At 42.8% G+C, this 25327-nt stretch overlaps 1 protein-coding gene across 1 annotated transcript in view; it reads right to left on the bottom strand.

Annotated features, from left to right (window-relative positions):
- Positions 1-10236: 10236 nt before the first annotated feature.
- Positions 10237-25327, bottom strand: part of LOC139539667 (disintegrin and metalloproteinase domain-containing protein 10-like) — a 70824-nt gene continuing 55733 nt past the window's right edge. Inside the window, exons 9-15 of the mRNA XM_071342834.1 lie at positions 22965-23128; positions 17490-17661; positions 15771-15915; positions 15264-15447; positions 14533-14632; positions 14011-14240; positions 10237-11834 (exon numbers count right to left, since the gene is read on the bottom strand). Coding sequence (XP_071198935.1) covers positions 11730-11834; positions 14011-14240; positions 14533-14632; positions 15264-15447; positions 15771-15915; positions 17490-17661; positions 22965-23128 — 1100 coding nt within the window. The 3' untranslated portion in view covers positions 10237-11729. The remainder of the gene's footprint in view (positions 11835-14010; positions 14241-14532; positions 14633-15263; positions 15448-15770; positions 15916-17489; positions 17662-22964; positions 23129-25327) is intronic.

Below are 25327 nucleotides of genomic sequence, written 5' to 3'. Positions count from 1 at the left end.
TTGACCAAGGCACTTAACCCTAATTGCTCCTGTAAGTCACTCTGGATAAGAACGTCTGCTAAAATGTAAAAAGGTGTCACGCCCTGACCTTAGAGAGCCTGTTAATTTCTCTATTTGGTTAGGTCAGGGTGTGATTTGGGTGGGCATTCTAGTTTTCTATTTCTTTGTTGGCCAGGTATGGTTCCCAATCAGAAGCAGCTGTCTATCGTTGTCTCTGATTGGGAATCATACTTAGGCAACCTGTTTTCGACCTGAGTTTGTGGGATCTTGTTTTTGCACTGTAGCTGTTAGCCCTGCAGAACTTTACATTCGTTGATCTTTTGTTGTTTTTTGGTGTTCATTCGAAAATAAATTAAGATGTACACTTTCCCCGCTGCGCTTTGGTCTCATTCCGACGACGGACGTAACAGAAGATCCCACCACCAAGTGACCAAGCAGCGTGCCCAGGAGTGGAGGACATCCTGGACCTGGGAGGAGGTAATGGCAGGGGACAAGACCCTGCCATGGAAGCAGGCGGAGGCAGCGAGAGAGGAACGGCGACGAGACCAGGAATATAGGACTTGACGCAAGCACGAGAGGCAGCCCCCACATTTTTGGGGGGAGGGGCACACGGAGTGGTCGGCGGAGCCGAGGGGTGAACCAGAGCCAGTCGAGTGAGGAGCTCGACGCAAGATTCCGGAGAGAGGTGCTGTTGTTGAGAGCGCTGCAGAGAGGGCGTGCTGAGGAGCGTGACACCAGTCCGGTGTCATGTGCACCGGTTTCACACATCTGGCCTTCGGTGCGCCTCCCCAGTCCGGTGCGTCCTGTGTTTCCTCCGCGCACTCGCCCTGGGGTGTGTGTCACCGTTCAGGCACCATGTTATGCGGTTCTACGCACTGTGTCTCCAGTGCGCTTTCACAGCCCAGTGCGTCCTGTGCCAGCGCCCCGCACCTGCCGGGCTAAAGTGAGCATCCAGCCAGGACGGATTGTGCCAGCTCTACGCTCCAGACCTCCAGTGCGCCTCCACAGTCCATTACGTCCTATGCCTCCTCGCCGCACTCGCCCTGAGGTACGTGTCATTAGCCCGGTGCCACCTGTACCGGTCCCACGCATCAGGCCTCCAGTGCGCCTCCGCAGTCCAGAGCTTCCGGCGACAGTACCCAGTCCAGAGCTTCTGGCGACAGTTCCCAGTCCAGAGCTTCCAGCGACAGTTCCCAGTCCAGAGCTTCCGGCGACAGTTCCCAGTCCAGAGCATCCGGCGACAGTTCCCAGTCCAGAGCTTCCGGCGACGTTTCACAGTCCGGAACCTCTTGAGGCGGTCCACAGTCCGGAACCTCTTGAGGCGGTCCACAGTCCGGAACCTCCTGAGACGGTCCACAGTCCGGAACCTCCTGAGACGGTCCACAGTCCGGAACCTCCTGAGACGGTCCACAGTCCGGAACCTCCTGAGACGGTCCACAGTCCGGAACCTCCTGAGACGGTCCACAGTCCGGAACCTGCTGTGATGATCCATGGCACAAAGCCTGCAGTGATGATCCATGGCCCGAAGCCTCCAGTAACGATCCAAGGTCCGGAGTCTCCAGCGACGGTCGGCAGTCCAGAGCCTTCAGCGACGGTCGGCAGTCCAGAGCCTCCAGCGACGGTCGGCAGTCCAGAGCCTCCGGCGACGATCTACGGTCCAGAGTCCCCGGCGACGATCTACGGTCGGGAGCCTCCGGCGGCGATCCACGGTTCGGCGCCTCCGGCGACGATCCACGGTCCGGTTCCACGGAAGCGGAGGGATCAGCAAGCGGAGCGGGGTCTAAGCCCCGAACCGGAGCCGCCACCGAGGCTAGATGCCCACCCGGACCCTCCCTCATAGAGTCAGGTTTTGCGGCCGGAGTCCGCACCTTTGGGTGGGGGGGTACTGTCACGCCCTGACCTTAAAGAGCCTGTTTATTTCTCTATTTGGTTAGGTCAGGGTGTGATTTGGGTGGGCATTCTAGTTTTCTACTTCTTTGTTGGCTGGGTATGGTTCCCAATCAGAGGCAGCTGTTTATCGATGTCTCTGATTGGGAATCACACTTAGGCAGCCTGTTTTCCACCTGAGTTTGTGGGATCTTGTTTTTGCACTGTAGCTGTTAGCCCTGCAGAACTTTACGTTCGTTGATCTTTTGTTGTTTTTTGGTGTTCATTCGAAAATAAATTAAAGATGTACACTTTCCCCGCTGCGCTTTGGTCTCATTCCGACGACGGACGTAACAAAAGGGGTAATCGCATCTTTTTACTGGAACCTTCAACAATAGAAACACCGCCTATCAAATGTTCAAAAGGGGGCTTTTGACTAATTACAGATTAAAACCAACCATTTTCACCCTGTTTAAATTATCCTCCTTTTTAAATGAAGCAATACAGAGTTGGTTAAAATTCCAATTTCATCCTCCAGAAGAGGCAGAACAAATATTACAGCAAATAATGTCACTAAACTCTAAATCGTAAAATGTATATGTTTAATTTAAGGTTAAGATTAAATATTTTTTTATGTCCCAGTACCATAGCATCGGGTTAATGAACTGCTATACAAAACAACAACTGACGCATCAATCCATGCTTCTCAATTTAAACTATTATATAAAATTCTTGGCACAAAAAGAAAGCTCAATATATGGGGCATTGAACAGTCAGCCTTGTGCAGACTCTGCCACAAGGAAACAGAATCAATAGATCATCTATTTTGGTACTGTCCTTCTGTGGTTCGGTTTTGGAGTCAGGTCCAGAAGTGGTTGTAAGTGATAATATCTGTGTTCAGATGGATATACAAACAGTACTGTTAGGAGATCTGAAAAACCATGATCAATCAATGGGAAATATGATTATACTCATAGGTAAAGTTTTTGTTTTTAGAGCAATCTTGGTAGAAATGGTAAAAAAATAGAGGCTCAAGACCTTCATAAGACATCACAGTAAAATAGAAGGATGTATCGCAAAAGGAAATAGTAAAATGGTATTGTACTGGGAAAGATGGTGTCACGCACTGATCTGTTTCACCTGACCTTGTGATCGTCTCCACCCCCTCCAGGTGTCGCTTATTTTCCCCAGTGTATTTATCCCTGTGTTTCCTGTCTCTCTCTGCCAGTTCATCTGGTATGTTTCCAAGTCAACCAGCGGTTTTCTCTTTCTCCTGCTATTTGCATTTTCCTTTTTCTAGTCCTCCCGGTGTTGACCCTTGCCTGTTTCTGGACTCTGTACCTGCCTGCCTGACCATTCTGCCTGCCTCGACCACGAGCCTGTCTGCCACTCTGTACCTCCTGGACTCTGTACCTCCTGGACTCTGTACCTCCTGGACTCTGTACCTCCTGGACTCTGATCTGGTTTTGACCTTTTTTGTCTGTCCACGACCATTCTCTTGCCTACCCCTTTAGATTAATAAACATTGTAAGACTCCAACCATCTGCATCCTGTGTCTGCATTTGGGTCTCGCCTTGTGCCTTGATAGATGGGTTAGTCTGGGGACATCTGCGGATTGGAATTAAGATTATGGATTGATTGGCCAACACACTTGGAACCAAGTAAAATCAGGAAATAAACTATATACAGTTGAAGTCGCAAGTTTACATACACCTTAGCCAAATACATTTAAACTCAGTTTTCACAATTCCTGACATTTAATCCAAGTAAAAATTCCCTGTTTTAGGTCAGTTTGGATCACCACTTTATTTTAAGAATGTGAAATGTCAGAATAATAGTAGAGAGAATGATTTATTTCAGCTTTTTTTTTCTTTCTTAACATTCCCAGTGGGTCAGAAGTTTACATATACTCAATACAAATTTGGTAGCATTGCCTTTCAATTCTTTAACCTGGGTCAAACGTTACGGGTAGCCTTCCACAAGCTTCCCACAATAAATTGGGTGAATTTTGGCCCATTCCTCCTGACAGAGCTGGTGTAACTGAGTCAGGTTTGTAGGCCTCCTTGCACGCACATCCTTTTTCAGTTTTTCTGCCCACAAAATGTCTATGGGATTGAGGTCAGGGCGTTGTGATGGCCACTCCAATACCTTGACTTTGTTGTCCTTAAACCATTTTGCCACAACTTTGGAAGTATCCTTGGGGTCATTGTCGATTTGGAAGACCCATTTGCAACCAAGCTTAAACTTCCTGACAGATGTCTTAAGATGTTGCTTCAATACATACACGTAATTTCCCTCCTTCATGATGACATCTATTTTGTGAAGTGCACCAGTCCCTCCTGCAGCAAAGCACCCCCACAACATGATGCTGCCACCACCGTGCTTCACGGTTGGGATGGTGTTCTTCGGCGTGCAAGCATCCCCCTTCTCCTCCAAACATAACGATGGTCATTATGGCCAAACAGTTCTATTTTTGTTTGATCAGACCAAAGACATTTCTCCAGAAAGTACGATCTTTGTTCCCATGTGCAGTTGCAAACCGTAGTCTGTCTTTTTGATGGCGGTTTTGGAGCAGTGGCTTCTTTCTTGCTGAGCGGCCTTTCTGGTTATGTCGACGTAGGACTTGTTTTACTGTGGATATAGATACTTTTTTACCTGTTTCCTCCAGCATCTTCACAAGGTCCTTTGCTGTTGTTCTGGGATTGATTTGCACTTTTCGCACCAAGTACGTTAATCTCTAGGAGACAGAATGTGTTTCCTTCCTGAGCGGTATGACGCCTGCGTGGTCCTATGGTGTTTATACTTGCATACTATTGTTTGTACAGATGAACGTGGTACCTTCAGGCATTTGGAAATTGCTCCCAAGGATGAACCAGACTTGTGGAGGTCTACAATTTATTTTCTGAGGTCTTGGCTGATTTCTGTTGATTTTCCCATGATGTCAAGAGGCACTGAGTTTGAAGGTAGGCCTTGAAATACATCCATATGTACACCTCCAATTGACTCAAATGATGTCAATTAGCCTATCAGAAGCTTCTAAAGCCATGATATCATTCTCTGGAATTTTCCAAGCTGTTTAAAGGCACAGTCAACTTAGTGTATGTAAACTTCTGACCCACTAGAATTGTGATACAGTGAATTATAAGTTAAATAATCTGTCTGTAAACAATTGTTGGAAGAATTACTTAGATGTCAGTACAAGTCCTAACCGACTTGCCAAAACTATAGTTTGTTAACCTTTTGACGCTAGTGGTCAGATTTTTATTTTACTTTTAAATAACGTTCCCAAGGTAAACAGACTATTTCTCAGGTCCAGATCGTAGAACATGCATATAATTTACAGATTAGGATAGAAAACACTCCAAAGTTTCCAAAACTGTCAAATATTGTCTGTGAGTATAATTAAACTGATTCTGCAGTTTTGTTATACTCACAGAAGTGATTTCTTTAAAAAAAAATTGGTGTTTCCTGGCCCATCTTTCTTCCATTTAAAGGGGTATCAACCAGATTCCTTTTCCAATGGCTTCCTCAGGCTGTGACCAGGCTTTAGACATAGTTTCAGGCTTTTATTTTGAAAAATGAGCAAGATTTTTCAAAACTAGTCAAGTGTCCTCTGAATAGTTCCTGCGCGTGAGAGGGTAGCTCTCCATTTTCTTTTTCTCTGTTATTGAATAGGTTACGGTTCGGTTGAAATATTATCGATTATGTTTGTTAAAAACAACCTGAGGATTGATTATAAAAAACATTTGACATGTTTCTACGACCATTGCGGATACTTTTTGGAATTATCGTCGAATGGAACGAGGCTTTGGTTTTCTGAACATAATGCGCAACCCAAATGGCGTTTCTTTGTTATAAAAGTAATATTTATCGAACAAAAATAACATTTGTTGTGTAACTGGGAGTCTCGTGAGTGCAAACATCCGAAGATTATCAAAGGTAAGCGATTCATTTTATTGCTTTTCTGACTTTCGTGACCATGCTAATTTGGGGCTAGCTGTTCTAGCATTGATTGATAATCACAAAAGCTTGGATTTCTTTCTCTGCAAAGCATATTTTCAAAATCTGACACGATAGGTGGATTAACAACAAGCTAAGCTGTGTTTTGGTATATTTCACTTGTGATTGCATGATTATAAATATTTTTAGTAATATTTTGCGTGCTGCAATTCAGCGGTTGTTTAGGAAAATGATCCCGTAAAAGGGATCCGTAGCGCAGAGAAGTTAACAAGAAATTTGTGGAGTGGTTGAAAAACATGTTTTAATGACTCCAACCTAAGTGTATGTAAACTTCAGACTTCAACTGTATATACACAACCGTTCAACTTAGAAATGTCCTTGTTTTTTAAAGAAAAGCTATTTCTTTTCCATTAAAATAACATAAAATTGATCAGAAATACAGTGTAGACATTGTTAATGTTGTAAATGACTATTGTTGCTGGAAACAGCTGATCTTTAAGGAAATATCGACATAGTCGTACAGAGGCCCAATATCAGCAACCTCACTCCTGTGTTCCAATGGCATTTTTGTAACGCACGTCGTCGGGAGAAGGAGAAGAGGACAAAGGTGCAGCGTGGTAAGTGTTCATATTATTTAATAAAATACGCAACACTTGACAAAACAACAAACACAACAAACGAACAGTCCTGAAAGGTGAAACAAACACTAAACAGGAAACAACCACCCACAAACACAGGTGGGGACAGGCTACCTAAGTATGATTCTCAAACAGAGACAACGATAGACAGCTGCCTCTGACTGAGAACCATACCAGGCCAAACACACAGAAATACAAAACAAGGACAACATAGAACACCAGACATAGAATGCCCACCCAAACTCACGCCCTGACCAACCAAAATAGAGACATAAAAAGGATCTCTATGGTCAGGGCGTGACAACGTTGTGTTTTCTAATCCAAGTTTATCATTTTAAAAGGCTAATTGATCATTAGAAAACCCTTTTGCAATTATGTTAGCACAGCTGAAAATTGTGGAGCTGATTATAGAAACAATAAAACTGGCCTTCTTTAGACTAGTTGAGTATCTGAAGCATCAGCATTTTTGGGATCGATTACAGGCTCAAGATGGCCAGAAACAAAGAATTTTATTCTGAAACGCATCACTCTATTCTTGTTCTGAGAAATGAAGGCCATTCCATGCGAGAAATTGCCAAGAAACTGAAGATCTCGTACAACGCTCTGCACTACTCCCATAGTTGACAGTGCATGTCAGAGAAAAAACCAAGCCATGAGGTCGAAGGAATTGTCGGTAGAGCTCCGAGACAGGATTGTGATGAGGCACAGATCTGGGGAAGGGTACCAAAAAATGTCTGCAGCATTGATCCCCAAGAACCCAGTGGCCTCCATCATTCTTAAATGGAAGAAGTTTGGAACCACGAAGACCCTTCCTAGAGCTGGCCGCCAGTGCAAACTGAGCAATTGGGGGAGAAGGGCCTTGGTCAGGGAGTTGACCAAGAACCTGATGGTCACTCTGACAGAGCTCCAGAGTTCCTCTGTGGAGATGGGAGAACCTTCCAAAAGGACAACCATCTCTGCAGCACTCCACCAATCAGGCCTTTATGGTATAGTGGCCAGACGGAAGCCACTCCTCAGTAAAATGCACATCACCGCCCGCTTGGAGTTTGCCAAAAGGCACCTAAACACGATTCTCTGGTCTGATGTAATCAATATTTAACTCTTTGGCCTGAGTGCCAAGCATCACATCCAGAGGAAACCTGGCACAATCCCTACGGTGAAGCATGGTGGTGGCAGCATCATGCTGTGGGGATGTTTTTCAGCGGCAGGGACTGGGAGACTAGTCAGGATCAAGGGAAAGATGAACGGAGCAAAGTACAGAAAGATCCTTGATGAAAATCTGCTCCAGAGCGCTCAGGACCTCAGACTGGAGGTCACCTTCAAATAGGACAACAACCCTAAGCACACAGCCACGACAGCGCAGGACTGGCTTCGGAACAAGTCTCTGAATGTCCTTGAGTGGCCCGCCAGAGCCCAGACTTGAACCCGTTCGAACATCTCTGGAGAGACCTGAAAATAGCTGTGCAGCAATGCTCCCCATCCAACCATCCAAGCTTGAGAGGATCTGCAGAGAAGAATGGGAGAAACTCCCCAAATACAGGTAGCTTGTAGCGTCATACTCAAGAATACTCTATGCTGTAATCGCTGCCAAATGTGCTTCAACAAAGTACTGAATAAAGGGTCTGAATACTTATATAAATGTAAAATTTCAGTTTGACATTTTTTATAAAGGAGCAAAAATTGCTTTGTCATTATGTGGTATTGTGTGTAGATTGATGAGGAAAAAAACGATTTAATCAATTTTAGAATAAGGCTGTAACCTAACAAAATGTGGAATAAGTCAAGTGGTCTGAATACTTTCTGAAGGTACTGTATATAGAGGGTTTACAAATGATGCAAGTAATGTTATAACACCCATTGTGTTTTTGATACAAGTTATAATCCTTCTGCTGCACCCAAATAAACCTGACTGATTCCATTGTGTCCCTGAGTTTCTGACCCCATTCCATTAGGTTAACCAGGTCAGGGTGACCCCATTATCTTACATCAGAAAGCGCACTGATTGTGCCTGTACTGATCAACTGGTTGAAGGATAATCTCCTGTGGGCAGATTCTGCTGTAGACGTAGAGAATCTGCCAGGACTGAATGGGATGTGTGAGATCCCAGTAGCATTAGTTCCGGTTTGGGGTGTTTCGTCAAATATTGCAAATACTGCATCCAAAATAACCGTTTTTTTTACTGCAGTAATTTTGCAGTGTGTACAATACTGGTTCGATTCCAGACTGTATCAAATCTGGCCATGATTGGGAGTCCCATAGGGTGGTGCACAATTGGCCCAGCGTCGTCTGGGTTTGGCTGGGGTAGGCCGTCATTGTAAATAAGAATTTGTTCTTAACTAAGGATCCGCCCCCTTTAAAAAAAGAAATCGCCTAAAATGACATACCCAAATCTAACTTCCTGTAGCTCAGGCCCTGAAGCAAGGATATGCATATTCTTGGTACCATTTGAAAGGAAACACTTTGACGTTTGTGGAAATGTGAAAGGAATGTAGGAGAATATAACACATTAGATCTGGTAAAAGGTAATACAAAGAAAAAAAACGTTATTTTGTATTTTTTGTACTATTATCTTTGAAATGCAAGAGAAAGGCCATCATGTATTATTCCAGCCCAGGTGCAATTTAGATTTTGGCCGTTAGATGGCAGCAGTGTACCTGCAACGTTTTAGACTGATCCAATGAACCATTGTATTTCTGTTCAAAATATTGTATCAAGACTGCCCAAATGTGCCTAGTTTTTTAATAACTTTTCATGTTCAAAATTGTGCACTCTTCTCAAACAATAGCATGTTATTCTTTCACTTTAATAGCTACTGTAAATTGGACAGTGCAGTTAGATTAACAAGAAATTAAGCTTTCTGCCAATATCAGATATGTCTATGTCCTGGGAAATTTTCTTGTTACTTACAACCTCATGCTAATCGCATCAGCATACATTAGCTGAACTGTCCCGTGGAAGGGACACCGATCCCGAAGAAGTTTTTTAAATAAAGGTTAAATAAAAAATAAATAGGTATGTAGGTTGTACGATTCTGCTTGCTCTGGACTCCATAGAAGTGACAGTACATCTCTACTTGATATATTGGCTGCTAACGTGAATGACTTTCAACAAAAAAATGCAGGTGTAAAAACTTAGTTTATAAAAAAAAATGCAAATGAATGAAAATGCATTGCTGTTTAGTGCTGCAATGTCAGACTTCATTTGCCCAGCCATTGTGCATGTGTGTTCGCGCGGGCGCAGGTGTATGTGCGTGCGTGTGGGGCCGCAAGCTTTGAACCACTGCTTTTTGCGGGTTTGTGTGTCAAAAAGTTTGAGAACCACAGAGCTAGCGAACAGATTGCGGATTTTCTGTACAGCTATAGGATCGGATGCAGTCCAAACGTCAAATGGAAGGGAGAGAGGATTGCCATAAATAAATGTCTAGCTCCCACAACATTTTGGTGATCAAGAATATTAATTGTTTACTTTGCAAGCTCACAAGTAATGGGTCATCAAGCAACAATTACTAGCATAGTCTTTTGGTATGTCAAAAGTGCTTGAAATATATCAAAATATGTTGTAGACAAAATAATGAAAAGTGCAGTCTGGTAGCCTCATTAAACAGAAAAAGCTGCACAAGCCATTGCATGTATAGATTATTTATTTACTGACTTGAGACTTGACTTGAAAAAACGTGTGACTCTACTCGAATTGACTTGCTTTAAGAATGCACGACTTGGACTTGACTCGAGTGGCACTGCCGTTACAAGAAGAGGACCAAGGTGCAGCGTGGTGAGCGTACATGTTCCTTTAATTAATAAAAATGACGCAGAACAAAACAATAAACACTACAAAAACAAACCGTGAAGCTAAAGGCTATGTGCCCTAAACAAAGTCAACTTCCCACAAAGACAGGTGGAAAAAAGGGCTACCTAAGTATGGTTCTCAATCAGAGACAACGATAGACAGATGCCTCTGATTGAGAACCACACCCGGCCAAACAAAAAGAAATAGAAAACATAGAAATAAAGAAACTAGAATGCACACCCTGTGACATCGAGACTCAACCCGTTCGACTTGGGACTCGAATTGAGACTTGAATGATAGTGTATTGATCCCACCTCCGACGTCCTCCAACCTATCAGAGTTCTTGCAGTATGAACTAACATCTTGTCCATCCAATCAAATGATCAGAGAATTAATCTATTACTGAAAGCATAAGCTAGTGTGGTGAGTAGTTGACTTAAAGTGAAAGAAAATAGTTTAACTGTTTTGAAGAAATACATTTCTTTAAAAATTAAGAAGAAGCAGCAGAGAGATACATTTCATTGTATTTTTTGAATTCTTAATTTACCCCTTTCACTTACTTAGCTAATGCAGCTAATTTAGCCTACTCAACAACCTGACTGAAACAGAGAAGAATGCTATTTATGTTAGCTAGCTGGCAAAGGCTATCCAACACTGCAACTCTTCAAAGTCAAGGTAAGCTTTCGTTTTTATAAATGTATTGCTACCTGAGCCCACCGTGGTAACTGCTAAACTGCTTGCTGTACACTGTACTGTGTAATTGTACACATGGCTTGGATTGTGGGTTTACTAACACGTTAGTTATAGTTTGATGACTATAACGTTAATATGGTGACAACGATGTAGGCTGTGTAGCGGTTAGTGGTTATGTTATGAAGGTTTGGCTTGGAGAGGTTTTTGTGCCTAATCACGGACAGCTGTTGAGTTATAAACTGAAGTCCACAAGTGAAGGAAAAAGGTGAGAGAAGGAGAGCGCGTAGATGCGAGAATTAATTATACAACGAGCAAAGTGATGATGCTGTATGTGGCCGCTATGAAAGTGAACTATGTGTGCAGGTGATCAGGGGAGTATTCATTCCGCCGGTTCTGTTACAAAACGTATAGTTTTAGTTGCAAAACTGAACGTTTTCTAACTGCTTGGACTAATGATTACACCCCAGATCAGATAGATGCAGGCAAGAGTGTGCAAGGCGGAATTGAATGTGAATGTGATTACTCCAATTTGTCTCTAGACCTGTGCACCTACGTTATTACCTTTAATTTTTAGACTAGGTTGTAGCAACCTCATGATGGGTATAGGGCCAATTCGAGTAGCATGTAGTAGCCTAAGCCTATCGATGTTACATTGAGCTGGGTGAAGGGAATATGAATGGCAGTCATCCAATATGCTGTAATCGAAATAAGGCCATGCTCATAAAAAATATTGCCGCTCTCCATAATCTTGAATGGCACCAACTGCCACTGTTGGAGCTACAGTGGTTACTCTGGGTCACCCATGTCCAGGGTACGTCCACACAGGCACACGGTGCTGACCATCACGGCAGACAGAGTCATGATGGCCAAGAGAATGGCCCACCAGTGAGTCTGCAGACGACAAGAGCACAACAAGTCAAACACTCACCCACTTTAGTTCCAATCTGCTATTGTCAGATGTTAAATAGTCAAAACACCACTGCAACTTACTTTAATTCACATTGACTTGACGTGTTCTTTTCTTCAAGAAGCCATTTGTTACAGGATGTTAGTCAGCTAGCATTCCTTATGTGTCACACTCATTTGGATGGAACCAATGGGCATGCAGTAGCCAATTCATATGTGGTATGGAAACACTACTACTGCCATATCTAAGCCTAATAACCATTAGCTGGCATGGCTCCCAAACCAATTGTGTGAGCGGTACATCTAGGCACTAGTAGGTGTCACCATCTCGCTAACTCAACATGACGCACCTGAACAGATCTTTTAAATCCCTGTGGGCATTCCTGATTCGCTGCGCTTTCTAGCGAGACCAAAGCTCAAAGCCAACTGAGGCTGGAACATCTGAACGAAGAACATCAACAGAGGAAGCTTTCTACAGTCGTGGCCAAAAGTTTTGAGAATGACACAAATATTAATTTCCACAAAGTTTGCTGCTTCAGTGTCTTTTTTTGTTGTTGTCAGATGTTACTATGGAATACTGAAGTAAAATTACAAGCATTTCAAAAGTGTCAAAGGCTTTTATTGACAATTACATAAAGTTGATGCAGAGTCAATATTTGCAGTGTTGACCCTTCTTTTTCAAGACCTCTGCAACCCCTGGCATGCTGTCAATTAACTTCTGGGCCACATCCTGACTGATGGCAGCCAATTCTTGCATAATCAATGCTTAGAGTTTATCAGAATTTGTGAGTTTCTGTTTGTCCACCCGCCTCTTGAGGATTGACCACAAGTTCTCAATGGGATTAAGGTCTGGGGAGTTTCCTGGCCATGGACCCAAAATATCAATGTTTTGTTCCCCGAGCCACTTAGTTATCACTTTTGCCTTATGGCAAGGTTCTCCATCATGCTGGCAAAGGCATTGTTCATCACCATCACCACCTGGATGTTTGGGAGAAGTTGCTCTCGGAGGATGTGTTGGTACCATTCTTTAATCATGGCTGTGTTCTTAGGCAAAAATGTCAGTGAGCCCACTCCTTTGGCTGAGAAGCAACCCCACACATGAATGGTCTCAGGATGCTTTACTGTTGGCATGACAAAGGACTAATGGTAGCGCTCACCTTGTCTTCTCCTGACAAGCTTTTTTCCGGATGCCCCAAACAATCGGAAAGGGGATTCATCAGAGAAAATGACTTTACCCCAGTCCTCAGCAGTCCAATCCCTGTACCTTTAGCAGAATATCAGTCTGTCCCTGATGTTTTTCCTGGAGAGAAGTGGCTTCTTTGCTGCCCTTCTTGACACCAGGCCAACCTCCAAAAGTCTTCGCCTCAGTGTGCGTGCAGATGCACTCACACCTGCCTGCTGCTATTCCTGAGCAAGCTCTGTACTGGTGGTGCCCCGATCCCGCAGCTGAATCAACGTTAGAAGACGGTCCTGGCACTTGCTGGACTTTCTTGGGCGCCCTGAAGCCTTCTTCACAACAATTGAACCGCTCTCCTTGAAGTTCTCGATGATCCGATAAATGGTTGATTTAGGTGCAATCTTACTGGCAGCAATATCCTTGCCTGTGAAGCCCTTTTTATGCAAAGCAATGATGACGGCACGTGTTTCCTTGCAGGTAATCATGAGAGAGGAAGAACAATGATTCCAAGCACCACCCTCCTTTTGAAGCTTCCAGTCTGTTATTCGAACTCAATCAGCATGACAGAGTGATCTCCAGCCTTGTCCTCGTCAACACTCACACCTGTGTTAACGAGAGAATCACTGACATGATGTCAGCTGGTCCTTTTGTGGCAGGGCAGAAATGCAGTGGAAATGTTTTTTGGGGATTCAGTTCATTTGCATGGCAAAGAGGGACTTTGCAATAAATTGCAATTCATCTGATCACTCTTCATAACATTCTGGAGTATATGCAAATTGCCATCATACAAACTGAGGCAGCAGAATGTGAAAATTAATATTTGTGTCATTCTCAAAACTTTTGGCCACGACTGTATTTACACTGAGCTCAACACGCATCTCAACACACCCCATCTGCTAGGATCCTCTGGCCTGTTGTAAAATAAATACGTCATAGAGTAGATAGATAGCCGACCCCCTCAAGCACAACAAACATAGAACAAACCTTTATCCACTCAGCCAGGTCATCAAACTCATCCAGGTCTACCAGGTGGAGGAAGGAGTTCTTCAGCCTGGCGATGGGCCCGTCAGCGTCCAGGATGCGACACACCTGGAACATGTCGCAGTAGCCCTGCTTGGCTGAACACGGTGCCCCGGCAACCAAGGCTACACGCTTTCCCTGGAAATGCTTGGTCAAGACAGAGGATGTGGTGCTGGCGCAGGTTGCAGGCTTGTCTGAGGTGAAGAAATACATGGAGAAATACAGTGAACATTTTGTTATAGGTGAAATGATTGAGTTTACTGAGTGGAAAAGCACATGCACACATTTGTAACTAAGCTCCTTATCCTTGTTAAATTGAACTTTTACACAGCACATCAGATGTTCGAACAGAAGAATGTATTATGATGGGAAAATCAAAGCAAATGTACACAGCTTTGTTTGTGCCCCAATCATAAACACAGTCCCCAAGATCTAAGCACATCAGAGGAAACGAGGGTGAGGGAGGAGAAGAGGGATTGTGCTTACCCGGCTGTTGGCAGCACATGTGGCACTTTTCTTTTTTGGACTCTCCCAGACAGTCACACTGCTCCAGGCCGTACCTCACACACAGTGATTTAGCACAGTTCTGAGAAATAGAGGGAGAAATGGAGAGAAAAGGATAGGGAAGAGTGAAGAGAGAGAGAGAGATGGAGAAAGGGAAAAGGATAGGGGAAGAGGAGGGGAAGGATAGAGAGAGAGGGAAAGAAGGATGGTGAAATAGAGGAGAGAGGGGAGAAGACATAAAGAGAATGAAAGGAGAATAACAGAGAGGAGAACACCAAAGTCTGGATGAGCTCTGGTATATTATGGCCACCAGTGAAGTCTCACAGACAAAAATGCAGGACAGGCCTGCTCATTTCCACAAATCCTAAACATCTGTATTCAGTTAACTTGTTCCCTGCTCGAGGCAGCCTCAGAAATGTGTTCTGGTCCAAATCTTATATTTCAGGATTTATGCCCCCATAGTGAGCCATACGTATGTAATTTACATTGAAAAACTTGAGCAATCTTCACATTCAGAACAACTTTCCAAACTCAGAACCCCATTTATCATCTGAATGGGTGAAAAAAATTAGTAAATGTACTCAAGTTGGCAGCCAAGGACAACAGATCCTGTGAAAGTGGATACTGTTGACTTTGGAATGTCGTCGAAATGAGACAGTGGGTGCAATGGGTGAAAAGGTTGAGTCATTGTCTGGCCCTCCTACGGTGCTCACCCCGTTGAGACACACCCGGGTACCCAGACTGCATACGGTCATGTTGGGCTTGGCCACAGGCTCGGGGCAGATGGGGGAGAGACCAGAGCATATACTCTCCAGCTGACAGTCTGACTCCTCCTCACAGCTGACCCCTGACGGTTTCAAGACACATGCTGGCCCACAGCACAGACCCTGACTGGGACTGAGGGGACAGACAGAAAGACAAACAGACAGATAGACAGAGAGACAGACAGGCAGGTGGGCGGACAGACAGATAGACAAAGAAAGACAATTTCTTAACATAGGTGTTGTGGTTTACTGTTTTGTTTTTGAATGGTAAGATAGAGGTAATTATCCTCACATCCACAACCACAACTCTGCTTTGACAAAAATGTTCCATGGGTGATGTTATGTAACTTTGTATAGAAATTACCCATAGAAACAGATCTAGAATCAGCAAATTGCAAAAGGACAATTTTAATCCTACTACTGATTTTAATTGCGAAACTTTGGAACAGAAGTTACCTGCACTTCTTGCCAGGTTTCAGGCGACACTGGATGCCCACAGATTCCTTGGCGCTTTGGCAGCAGAGGTCTGTCTCGTTGTGGCCCACGTCACACTCCTCCCCCTCCTCCACGATCTGATTCCCACAGATGGGCTGATCACTGACTGACAGGACAGAACACATATAGCCACACACATTAGCTCATTTCAACACTGCTGACTCATGTAGATGTCCTGTAGTATCTTCATAAATGATTGGAATAAATCAGATCCAGAGAGAGATAGATACAGAGAGAGAGACACACAGAGAGAGACACAGAGAGATACAGTGCCTTCAGAAAGTATTCATACCATTTGACATATTCCATATTTTGTTGTTACAGCCTGAATTCGAAATTGATTAAAACATATTTTTTTATCTCACCAATCTACACACAATACCCCATAATGACAATGTAAAACACGTTTTTATACATTTTTGCAAATTTATTGAAGATGAAATAGAGGTGTGAATACGTATGTAATTAGATATTTCTTTGAGTCAATACTTTGTAGTAGCAACTTTGGCAACGATTACAGCTGTGTACACCTGGATTGTGCAACATTCACCCATTATTCTTTTCAAAATTCTTCAAGCTCTGTCAAATTGGTTGATGATCATTGCTAGACAACCATTTTCAGGTCTTGCCATAGATTTTCAAGTAGATTTAAGTCAAAACTGTAACTCGACCATTCTCTGTCTTCTTGGTAAGCAACTTCAGTGTAGATTTGGCCTTGTGTTTAAGGTTATTGTCCTGCTGAAATGGGAATTCATCTTCCAGTGTCTGGTGAAAAGCAGATACTTGTTGCCTTGTTGCAAACAGGATGCATGTTTTGGAATACTTTTATTCTGTACAGGCTTCCTTCTTTACACTCTGGTTAGTTAGGTTAGTATTGTGGTGTAACTACAATGTTGTTGATCCATCCTCAGTTTTCTCCTATCACAGCTAGTAAACTCTGTAACTGTTTTAAAGTCACCATTGGCCTCATGGGGAAATCCCTGAGCCGTTTCCTTCCTCTCCGGCAACTGAGTTAGGAACAACGCCTGTATCTTTGCAGTGACTGGGTGTACACCATCCAACACACCATACACCATCCAACGTGTAAAAGTAATAACCATGCTCAAAGGGATAATAAATGTCTGCTTTTTATGTTTACCCATCTACCAATAGGGGCCCTTCTTTGTTAGGCATTGGAAAACCTCCCTGGTCTTTGTGGTTGAATCTGTGTTTAAAAATTCACTGCTGGAACTGAGGGACGTTAAAGAGAATTGTATGTGTGGGGTAAAGAGATGAGGTAGTTTTTCAAAAATCACGTTTAACACTATTATTGCACACGGAGTGAGTCCATGCAATTTACTATGTGATTATGTGATTTTTACTCCTGAACTTATTTAGGCATGCCATAACAAAGTGGTTGAATACTTTTGACTTAAGCTTTTCATTTTTAATTAATTTGTAAACATTTTGAAAAACATAATTCCACTTTGACATTATCAGGTATTGTGTGTAGGGAAGTGACAAAAAAATCTACATTTAATCCATTTTAAATTCAGGCTTTCACACAACAAAATGTGGAAAAAGTCGATGGGTATGAATACTTTCTGGAGGCACTGTAGAGAAACAGATCACTACATGCTATTGATGTCCTCTTTCCACAGAGGAGGTCTGGTTTGTTTAGACCTACATGTAGAGCCTCACCCACAAAGCAGTCATCCTTCTTGACTTTCAGGACTCGGCTGATATGCTTGATGCTGCAGGGAGAGAACTTATCGTTGTTCTCCCGGACCTCATTGGTAGCGTGAGGGAACATCAAGAACCTGCCTTTCCCTCCAGAAGAACCCAGGTTCCCACAATCCAAACCTTCATCATGCTGAGAAGCAAATACAACACAGAACATAAAGGTTCTACTTCACAGTAGAATGAGCTCAAGAAGTTTTGTCTCCTTCTAGTACAAGATTATGGACATTGGGGCCCTCATATTCAAACATATTTATGTCAAATTCAATCATTTCCACCAGATGAAAAGGAAGTTAATACTGAATATCCTTTTTCATTAAAAGTAAGACTATCACCCCATTTGTATGGGGTGATTCTGGGAAAGCAACTACTGAACTCATTGTAAAAAATTAAGAACAAATTATTATTTACAATGAGGGTTTGGCCAGGGTACAACCCGGATGACGCTGGGCCAATTGTGCACCACACTATGGGACTCCCAACCACGGCCGGTTGTGATACAGCCTGGAATCAAACCAGGGTCTGTAGTGATGCCTCTAGCACTGAGATGCAGTGCCTTTGACCGCTGCGCCACTCGGGAGCCCCCAAGATATAACCTTTATTTAACCAGGCAAGTCAGTTAAGAACAAATTCTTATTTATGACGGCCTAGGAACAGTGGGTTAACTGCCTTGTTCAGGGGCAGAAAGACAGATTTTTAGACTAAAAATTACTCTCTTTATTGCTGGATACAAGCGCTTGTTAACTTAAATGAAGGTAATTTTAGGAGAGAGACAAAAGTGCTGTGTCACTGTAGGCCATGGTTCTGGAAGAGGAATACAATGTTCTCATAACAAACGACACACCCAGGACAGCACAGATAGATACAGCCCTGAGGTCTTCTTCTCTGAATCTCTCCAAGACCAACTTTCTCTGATTATCTACCAGAACAAATGACGAGGTCCGATCGTTCATGTGTTTAAATCTGCTGTTGAGATGTTAATGTAGACTGGGAATGTAATCACTTAGAACAGTTTAAGGGGCAAATAAACTATGTGTAGACAAATGACTTAGGCCCCTTTGTTAGGTTCCTCTCTTACTCTTCCCTCTCTCTTCCCTCTATCTCTCGGAGGCCCATGCTGTCACATTAAGGATAGCAAGAGGGTTTCCAGACACTATGGGACTATGGGAGAGAATATCATCACCAAAGTAGGCCGAAGGCCTGGCCCCCTCTCTCCCCTCAGACCCCTTACCTCCCCCTTCCCCCTCATCATACATCTCAGGTGAAGCAGGCCCTCTGATCTCTCTGTGCCCTATCCCATCCTCCATCTGGAAACAATGAGGCATGCCTGTCAGTGTACCCGGGGTACCGCACCGTTCAGCCAAGAACCTGCTGGATTTATAAAAGGGCCACAGACCGACATGCTGTAGCAGAACTAATCTGTGCAGGAACGCCTGGGAAGAATCCATTGCTGCCTATGGAAGTGTGAATAACATCTCTGGGGGAGCAGGGTATAGGGAGGGGGGTGGAATGTTGGCATTTGAGGCAGTGGGAGAAAGGTCGTAGATGGTGCTGCTGGTGGTTATGGAGGGAAAGTGGGTGTGTGGGGGGGTTGCTGTAAGGGGTACCAATAATGGGTGGCAGGCAGCCTATCAGTTAAGATAAGAGCATTGAGCCAGTAACCAAAAGGTTGCTGACTCGAATCCCCAAGACGATTAGGTGAAACATGTGCCCTTGAGCAAGGCACTTAACTCTACTTGCTCCTGTAAGTCGCTCCGGATAAGAACATCTGCAAAATGACTCAAATGTAAAAATGTAATGTTCTGCAAACAACACCTTTGGAGAGGGAGAAAATGGAAAGCCTCCCATTTATGGCAGGCTTTCAAAATAATGTGTAAGCTAGTGAGTGAGCATGTGCCAAGACTTTATAACATACAGTGCATTCGGAAAGTATTCAGACCCCTTGACATTTTGTTACGTTACAGCCTTATTCTAAAATATATTCAATTGATTGTTTTCCTCATCAATCTACACACAATACCCCACAATGACAAAGCTAAACCATGTTTTTTGACATTTTTGCAAATGTATTAAAAGTAAAATAATTTACACATTTACATACGTTTTCAGACACTTTACTCAGTATTTTGTTGAAGCACCTTTGGCAGCGATTACAGCCTTGAGTCATGTGTGCTTAGGGTTGGTGTGACGCTCGTCGGAAGAAGTTGACCAAAGCGCAGCGTGGTACGTGTTCATGCTTCTTTATTAAAACCGAACACCAAACAAAACAACAAAAGAACAACGAACGTCTTGTTCTGAAGGCTACATAGAGCTAACAAAAACAACATCCCACAACCTAAGGTGGCAAAACAGGCTGCCTAAGTATGATTCCCAATCAGAGACAACGATAGACAGCTGTCCCTGATTGAGAACCATACCCGGCCAAAACATAGAAACACAAAACCTAGAAATAAAGAACATAGAATGCCCACCCAAATCACACCCTGACCAAACCAAATTGAGATATAAAAAGGCTCTCTAAGGTCAGGGCGTGACAGTTGGTGTCCTGTTGGAAGGTGAACCTTTGCCCCAGTCTGAGGTCCTGAGCACTCTGGAGCAGGTTTTCATCAAGGATCTCTGTACTTTGCTCCGTTCATCGTTCCCTCGATCCTGACTAGTCTCCTAGTCCCTGCCGCTGAATAACATCCCCACAACATGATGCTGCCACCACCATTCGTCACCGTAGGGATGGTGCCAGGTTTCCTCCAGACGTGACATTTGACATTCAGACCAAAGAGTTCAATCTTGGTTTCATCCAACCAGAGAATCTTGTTTCTCATGGTCGGAGAGTCCTTTAGGTGCCTTTTGGCAAACTCCAAGCGGGCTGTCATGTGCCTTTTGCTGAGGAGTGGCTTCCGTCTGGGCACTATACCATAAAGGCCTGATTGGTGGAGTGCTGCAGAGATGGTTGTCTTTCTGGAAGGTTCTCCCATCTTCACAGAGAAACTCTGGAGCTCTGTCAGTGACCATCTGGTTTTTGGTCACCTCCCTGACCAAGGTCCTTCTCCCCCAATTGCTCAGTTTGGCTGGGAAGAGTCTTGTTGGTTCCAAACTTCTTCCATTTTAGAATGATGGAGCCACTGTGTTCCCCAGATCTGTGCCTTGACACAATCCTGTCTCGGAGCTCTACGGACAATTCCTTCGACCTCATAGCTCGGTTTTTGTTCTGACATGCAAACATTTGTAAAAACCTGCTTTCGCTTCGTCATTATGGGGTATTGTGTGTAGATTGATGAGGAAAATTGTTATTAAATCTATTTTAGAATAAGGCTATAACGTAACACAAATACTTTCCAAATGCACTAATCATTAGTAATGCTGAGCGATTAGTGCTTTTTGAGATTGGTTCGGTTTGGTTCGATTAATACATTGAATGCACTATGCATTATGTGGGTTGAATGCTGTAACAACACAGAATAAAACAATGAATAAAAGTCCCATGATGGTAGTGACTGAACATTACTGCTTATCACTTGTTAACCATAATTTGTTCACATTACTTAACTTTTTTAATTTTTTATTAAGTTGTTGTGTATATTACGTTTGTTTTATTTTGTCTGCGGCTTATTCTGTCTGACAAAATCACAATTTTAGTAGCAAATAAGGTGTAATTTTTTGACTGCTGAATACTAACAATTAATCACTTAGGTCATTTATTTTTAGGTAGAGATACAGTACCTTGGGAAGCAACTGCTCTCTGTCCATCTATCCCTCTATATCTCTAATCCTTCTGTATATTTTATGTAGCAGGCTAAAAGAAACACACAGACTGGACAAGTAGGTTTTCAATGGATTATGGTCATTGTAATTAATTACCACGTTGTCTGCTCTGAACTATGTAGAATATTGGCCTGTGTGGAAATTACAACTCCCTTTTACATTTCACAGTATGGGCTTGAGCTGATTTATCTCAACAGAAACTGCACAATGTGCGCATAGAGCTCACATTAAAAAAACGAACGAAATTAAATAAAAATAATTGAAGGTCAATTACATAGGTAAATTAGTTGTTTAAAAACAAAACAAATGCCCATATTTTTGTTAATCGCTCAACACTATACATTAGTCAATAAAGACCAACTTTTATAACATCGGCAGCAGTGAAGTGGATCATTTGCTGATTTCTTCGGGAACAATGCAAACAACCACGTAGCGTTAAGTGTGCTCAATACGTGGGAAATGCAGAACTGACAGATCATTGGGATTGGTTATGCTACATATACACACTCACAACAAATCCTGTTTTACCAAAGGCCAGGGCAGGAAGGTCTTCCTTACAACAACAAAAAAAACGAAAATCACATGGTTTTTGGACAAGTGTGAAGTTTCACGTTAACTTTTCACGTGTTTTTCCCTCACGTTTATTTTCACACTGTCTGCTCTCCCATCCAGGGACTGACAAGGACCTACCCTGCTAAGCTTCAGAAGAAAACCAGCAGTAGGATGTAGGGTGCTATGTTGCTGGAATTAATACACTAAAACTTGCAAATGAAAAAAATGCCAGGGTAACATAACCAAAGATAGGGAAAATTGTAGGAAAGAAGGAGGCGTTTAATTTAATTACGCTATTATAAACATTTTTAAAAAGCACTGAAAACTATTTTTGGGTATCCAGTTATGATACAACCTGGGCGTCTGTAGTGATGCCTCTAGCACTGAGATGCAGTGCCTTAGACCGCTGAGTCACTCGGGAGAATAGTAAATGTGTTTAAAGTTGAGGGATGAGGCTGGAGAAATGCAACCACTCTCAAATCAATAGACTACACTATGGATGCAAGGAGACTATGCCATCCATGATATAAAAAATTATAGTTTTAACCATGGTTTTAGGCTATACAATGTTTGTATACATTTACTTTGTTTACAAACATTAGCGTAAATGTGGAGTTTTCTTTCATGTGAACCTGCAAATTAGATTTTCACATGTGATTGATTTTCACATGTCAACCTACAATTCCAAATGTGAAAGTGAGATTTTTTTAACATGTGAAATGGCATATCCGATTCTCTGATATGAAAGTCTTAACATGTAAAACTGCAAAAACATGAAAACATATTATTCTCCTCACATGTGAAAAGGTGGTGTTAATATTTAACATTTAATACATATGTTTCACATGTAAACCTTAAGCTCAACATGTGAAAACAGCTATTTCACATACTGTCTGAACTTCAAAACATAAGAACGCCTTTGCGCACAGGGGTTCAAATCCTGCAACGAATTAATGCAGAGAGCTGCAACACGACCGGTACAACAAAAAAGGTAAAGTGATGAAATTACATGTATCAGTAAAATAACACCAAATATCAGTAAAATAACAAGTAAAGGAAAGTGCTAGGACTCCAATGGGGGTAAAACATTAAGGATAGCCAAGGGTGATACTGTCCAGAACTCACAGGGGCACCCAGGCTGTGGCCCAGTTCGTGGGCCAGGGTGAGCTGAACGTGTTGGGGGGGCAGGTACTGGCCGTAGTTCTGCAGCGTGATCAGGCCTGTGTTCAGACTGGCGTTGCTACCATCCCGCATGAGCGTGTGTCGCGAACAAATCCCTCCCCAGTTCCCTGAAATATAAGGGAAAAGTAAGGAGAGTAAAGATAAGGTATGAGTAGGGTCTAGACTTGATACTATTATTTAGGTGAAAGGGCAATTTCCTTGGCAGAATGTGTACAGTAGACAACATGTTCAGCGCAGTATAAATAAAGCGTGAGAAACCTCAGCTGCAACTGGGTTGCTTAACGTCATGAACGTGTTAGTTGTTACTAATGTGCCATTTTTACTGGAATAGCTGTGTTATGGCTGTCCACCCTTCACTATATGCTTACAGTATAGGTTGCATACGTGACCTTGACCTTCCTCTTTAACACCACAGGGCCGTATTTATGTTTTATTGAGGTTGTCCCCAGCCCCCTAAATATCAATGAAAGTATGGACAGTATGGACGTTTATCATATATGCGCAGTCACTTTAACTATACATTCATGCACATATGTACATACTACCTCAATTGGCCTGACCAACCAGTGCTCTCGCACATAGGCTAACCGGGCTATCTGCATTGTGTCCCGCCACCCTACACCCACCACCCGCCAACCCCTCTTTACGCTACTGCTACTCTCTGTTCATCATATATGCAAAGTCACTTTAACCATATCTACATATACGTACTACCTCAAATCAGTCTGACTAAACAGTGTCTGTATGTAGCCTCGCTACTTTTATAGCCTCGCTTTCGTATATAGCCTCGCTACTGTTTTTCACTGTCTTTTTGTTGTTTTTATTTCTTTACTTACCTATTGTTCAGTTAATACCTTTTTTGCACTATTGGTTAGAGCCTGTAAGTAAGTATTTCACTGTAAGGTCTACCTACACCTGTTGTATTCGGCGCACGTGACAAATAAACGTTGACTTGATTTGACAGGCCAGAAGGCAGGCTAAGTTCTCACTGGGGCAGATAAAAGCCTCATGGCCAGATGGGTCTCTGTATCGGTGACTTGCCTTAACTTGTTGGCTTATATAATGCTCCTGCACTGCATGCGATCCCACCGGCCACCAATTACAAACAGCTGGCCTTTTTCCTCACAGAATGCAGTACTGTGACATCATCTTTCAGCTAGCCCACCACTCATTTCAGAGAGGCCCGTTTTGTTACAGTATGTGGATCATAGAAAAGCTTTGGTCATGGAGCTGACATGGGCTATAGGAGTTGGGAGTTAACCTTGGCTTTAAAAAAAAATACATGTTTTGTTTATTTTATTTTTTAAATGTAACCTTTATTTAACTAGGCTTGGCTTCACAGTATGCACTAGATATATTTGCAAAGGGGCACAGCCACTATTGCCACAGGCAAAGGATATTTGCAGCTTAGTGAGCGAAGGACAACACTTATGTCCAATTCTATTGTTCCCCAGGCAATATAACCACCTCTAGTAATACAACTACCACTACTACTACTACATTACCATTATAGTCATATACACTGAGTGTATAAAACATTAGGAACACCTGCTCTTTCCATGACAGACTGACCAGGTGAATCCAGGTGAAAACTATGATCCCTTATCTACACTTCAATAAGTGTAGATGAAGGGGAGGAGACAGGTTAAAGAAGGGTCTTTAATTATTAGGGATAGCCCCCTTTTTTCAATATTTGCCTAAAATGACATACCAAAATCTAACTGCCTGTAGCTCAGGCCCTGAAGCAAGGATTTGCATATTCTTGGTACCATTTGAAAGGAAACATTTTGAAGTTTGTGGAAATGTGAATTGAATGTAGGAGAATATAACACAATAGATCTGGTAGAAGAAAATACAAAGAAAAAAACAACCAGTTTTGGCAGCAGTGTATGTGCAAAGTTTCAGACGGATAACATATGTATGAGCGAACTAAATTACATTTAGTGTGATGTCACCCAGGTACATTTGGGCAAATCGTGAAGGAGACATTAGCATTCATATTAACATTTTCTGCAAGAATATCGTCAAATCTGTATACTTGAACTTTCCCAGTGTTAGTAGCCATATTATAAGTTCAACATTTGCAAAACAACCAGTTTTCATAACTTCATAACTGAATATTCTTATAATTTTTGTCCAAAAGGAAAAGGCAGGCTGTCGTACAAGGTTAGTAGCTACATTTTACGACAGATACAGGGTTTCTGGATACTCCTGTAAAGCCCAGCTCATTGGCTATCCATCTAGCTTTGTTTGACCCCAATTGGTGCTTATTTGACAAAGTTAGAGTCGTTCAAGTGAAGATCGCC

The sequence above is a fragment of the Salvelinus alpinus genome, chromosome 15 (genome assembly GCF_045679555.1).
Source record: "Salvelinus alpinus chromosome 15, SLU_Salpinus.1, whole genome shotgun sequence".
NCBI lineage: Eukaryota > Metazoa > Chordata > Actinopteri > Salmoniformes > Salmonidae > Salvelinus > Salvelinus alpinus.
This window is presented reverse-complemented; position numbering and strand designations above follow the sequence as displayed.